The sequence below is a fragment of the Galeopterus variegatus genome, unplaced genomic scaffold, assembly GCF_000696425.1.
Source record: "Galeopterus variegatus unplaced genomic scaffold, G_variegatus-3.0.2 Scaffold18666, whole genome shotgun sequence".
Lineage (NCBI taxonomy): Eukaryota > Metazoa > Chordata > Mammalia > Dermoptera > Cynocephalidae > Galeopterus > Galeopterus variegatus.
In genome coordinates, this window is record NW_007744777.1 from 1271 (window position 1) to 5483 (window position 4213).

At 47.2% G+C, this 4213-nt stretch overlaps 1 protein-coding gene across 1 annotated transcript in view; it reads right to left on the bottom strand.

Annotated features, from left to right (window-relative positions):
* LOC103582956 (39S ribosomal protein L21, mitochondrial-like) overlaps positions 1-4213 on the bottom strand; it is a gene marked incomplete at both ends in the record, with an annotated part of 9339 nt that overhangs the window by 904 nt on the left and 4222 nt on the right. Inside the window, 2 exons of the mRNA XM_008564407.1 lie at positions 1761-1909; positions 3672-3757. Of these exons, the coding sequence (XP_008562629.1) occupies positions 1761-1909; positions 3672-3757 (235 nt within the window). The remainder of the gene's footprint in view (positions 1-1760; positions 1910-3671; positions 3758-4213) is intronic.

A 4213-nucleotide genomic window follows, 5' to 3' on the forward strand; every position in this document is an offset into this window, starting at 1 on the left:
GGCCTTGCTTCCCTGCCCCGCAGGCAAGGGTCAATCTGCTGTTCCCAGGAGCACTGGCACCCTGGCATGCGGGGCTTTTCCCCCAGACTTCACAGAATGCCCATGCCTGGCTCCAATTCTACAACTCTGGGGTGGGGCAGGCCTCCACCTTGTTATTCCCATTCTTTAGTAATAAAGAGCCGGTAGGCTAGTGAGCGTGCAAGTCCTGAGAGGTCCAATTCATTTTCAATTAGAATCAGGTGAAAGGAGNAGACAAAGTATATTTTATAACATCAATGGACAATGTATATTAGATGACAAATAGTAAAAAATAAATTTTTTTTTTTGGGTGGCTCGCTGGTACAGGGATGCAAACCCTTGACCTTGGTGTTACCAACACTGCACTCTTAACCAAACCTTGGTGTTACCAACACTGCACTCTAACCAACTGAGCTAAATGGCCAGTCCTAAAGACAAGTATCTTTAGTGTTAATTTCAGCATGACATGCTCTCTAGCACTGGATTTCCTAAATTATGCAAAATAATCTACATTAGGTGCGGCTTTCTATAATTTTTTCGTTAATGTTTCAAAATAATGTCTTTTTAAAAAATTTTCACAAATACAATACTGAAGTGTCCTACTTATTTGAGACATTAAAAAAATAAATGTGCTTGTTCATGAGCTCGTGACAGAGACACTGATGCCATTAAGAAGAAGAGAGCTTTTACAAAGTTAATTAGTTCAGCTCTGAGCTAAATAGTCGAGCTCAGATCACAGGTTGGGAGAGACCATCTTAGAAACAGAGTTTAATGTTCTCCTTGGTGTGAATGCACAAAAACTCTATCATCACAAAAGAAAGGAGAGTTTTTTTTTTTTTTTAAAAAGATGACCGGTAAGGGGATCTTAACCCTTGACTTGGTGTTGTCAGCACCATGCTCACCCAGTGAGCAAACCGGCCATCCCTATATGGGATCCGAACCTGTGGCCTTGGTGTTATCAGCACCGCACTCTCCCAAGTGAGCCACAGGCCGGCCCCGAGAAAGGAGAGTTTTAATAAATAAAAAAAGTCATATAGATATTCCATCATATTAATAATAAAATACATCCTAGCAAAAGTACTACTGCGGAGATTGTTATAATTTTATGAGTAGAGTAAGCAAGTCAAATGGACCCCCCAAAACACAGCAAACAGAATTTTAACTAAACGCTAGAAATGCTCAGCTAAATAAGACAGACCACACAATTTTGAATGGTCAGTAAAATAAATTAATACCCAGAGAAATAGCTCTAAACCAGTCCTTACTGTTTAAAAACAGCAGCAGCTGTCAAATCTAATCTCAGAGTAGTGTTTTAGCAGAAGCATAAACACTCTTCCCCATAAGGTGCGCTTGAAAACTCTTTACATCCCTAATTGGGATTTTTATTATGTCCTCAATGAAACAGCTTTCTATGGAAACACATTAACGGGACGGTAAGGCAAAGCAGTAAAGACATGTTTTATCCTTGGAGAAACGCGCCGTCTGCCTCTGAGGAGCACATGAGCCGAGCCAGGCACCCCTCTGGATGGCAGCGGCTGCCCTGCCCTCACCTCCTGGCGCCCGGCCCGCCAGCCCCCGCCCTCCACGGCCGCCCACTCTCTCCCTCCTGTCCCTTCCGAGCCTTGGCTTTTTTGGCCTTCACCACAGACTTGAGGAAGCCTCCTCAGTGATAAACAGGGGAGTGGGGATTGCGTATTTGGTGACAAAGTCCCTGAGTACACAAAGAAGCCTGACAGTCTCACCTTCTCCAGTCGAATCCTCTCTCCACACACAAGGTCCAATTCATTTCCAATTAGAATCAGGTCTTCAGAAGTCACCTTCCATTGGTGGCTGGCAAAGTGCACCACGGCAAAGAGCCTGCCGTACTGCCCTGTGGCGATCAGCTTGTTCACTGGATTATTATTAAAACCCTGCTCTCACCTGGCCTCCCTTCTCCACAGCAGCGAGATTCTGTTAACACTGAGGTCAGATCATGCCACTATTTTGCTAAAACTTCCAAGAGCTTCCCATTTCACTCAGAGAAAAAGCCAAAGCCCTTACAGTGGCCCATAGGGCGGGGGGCAACGTGATCCCCTGTCCCTCTGAACCCATCTCCCACGCTTGTCCCCTGGTTCACTCTGTACCCGCCACCCTTCCTCCCTGCCATTCCTGGAATATGCCCAGCACATGCCTGCTCTGCATGGTTTGCCCTGGCTCTTTTTCACATGGAATACTGTCGCCCTTTCCCCCCACCTCACCAGGTATCCACAAGGCTAATTCCCTTATTTCCTCTGGGTCTCCACTCAACACCATCTCAAGTAGAGGCCTTTCCCAACTGTCCTATTTAAAATTGAATCACTCCCTCAATTCATGCTTTACTTTTCTCCATAAGACTTATTGTCTTCCAACACACTATTAAAAAAATTGCCTGTCTCTCTGCACTTCACCTCCCCTACCACAACATTAGCTCCATTAAAAGCAGGAATTATTGTTTTATATTTATTATTGATGTACCCCTAACCCTAGACTGGTGTTTGACATTAACAGGTGCTCAATAAATGATGAATAAATGAAATTTATTCTACTAAGTCATTAGGTGAAGTCTCTGTTGTAATACTCCGGTGACTTCGAACTTTGCACCTCTCTTGGGAGCCATCCCATTGTTAAAAGCTCAGTTAGCAAGTTTCTTTTTTTTTTTTTTTTTGTCTTTTGTCTTTTTCCGTGTCCGGCAACGGATCACAACCCTCAGTGTTGCCCCCGTACCGGACCAGGGACCGGCAACGGGATTGCAAACCTCGGCGTTGCTCCCGCGCCTCGCTCAGCCAGTGAGCGGGAGCCGGTCCGTATGTGGGATCCGAACCCTCGGGCGGGAGCGCTGCCGCGCTTCCCAAGCGGCGCACTATCCAGTGCGCCACCGGGCCGGCCCTCGGTTAGCAAGTTTCTGCTAAGTTTTTTTTTTTTTTTAAAGCTTAGTTTTGTTCAGTTAGCGAGTTCCCTATAATTCTTATGCTCTTAGCTTTGCCCTTGGCCTCACAGGCGTAATAACTTCGTATAGCATACATTATACGAAGTTATACGAGATACAACACAGTTCCTGCCCTAGACACGGAGTCAAGAACAGAAGCTGCACCTGGCAGTGAGGGCAGAACTCTTGGTGTGTTTGTTTATCTTGCAGGATACCTGAAACAGTAACTTAAAATACAAGAAGATTCCACTCCATAATCTGGATTTCCAGCTTTCTGGGGACCTGAGGACCTGGCACTCCCTCAGTGCAACAGTGGCTGGCCCTCCTCATTGCTCTGGGATGACGCAATTCACGACACCCGTTTCTCCAGCACACAGGGCAGCGCCAGCTTCCACTTATCGCTGCGCTCAGCTGTTCTTCTGCCGGGGAAAACCTGCCCCTGAACCCACATTTCCACCCACAGCAGGAGGCGAGAGGTGGACCGAGGCCCCTCCTCCACTCACAGCACCTGCCTGCAACACGGTAGCTGCTCACAAGTACTCAGTGTTGTAAGTTATGTCTTCGAGCACCCAGAGATGGGAAACCCTTGTCCTATGGCCAGGTGACCTTTCTGTGGCTAACTGCCATGGGAGGCGGGTGCTACCCTCTAGCTTCCATCCCACAAGAAAGGCTTTTACCTGTGTGGTGTCACCACAAGAAAGGCTTTTACCTCTGTGGTGTCGGGTCTCTTCAACTGGGTCTGGCAGAACAATTTCTGGCCAAGGTGGCGAACTCAGGGATGTTTTAGGAACATATCTGTAAAAAACATTTCACATACACGTCACACATATGTGAAAAGGCAGTTTGAATACCCTAAGAAATGGCTGTGCACAAAACATTAGGAAGGACAAGGACCTAGCGAGTCACTGATTCAGGTCCTGTATCCTCAGGCTGCTTGCTGGGGATGCTGCTGCTGGGAAAATATAGGAAAATGGTCAGGGCTCCTCAGATGTTCAGAATCTTGCGGAGCATTTGATGTAAATATGCACGTGCGCCCAGGTGTTCCTTGGTTATTGTCTAATGTAATTGCGCACATGCACCCAGGTGTCCTAGGTTATGACTTAAGTATAAAGAACGAGTGGCTCTGATCTAGTGTCCCCCACCCCCTGGATGCCCCCAGGGTGTGCAGGGGGAACTACAGGAGACGCCCGTACTGCTGCTGGTGGCTGCTGCTAGTGCCCCTGGGACCCTCCACGAGGCCACCGCCAGAGC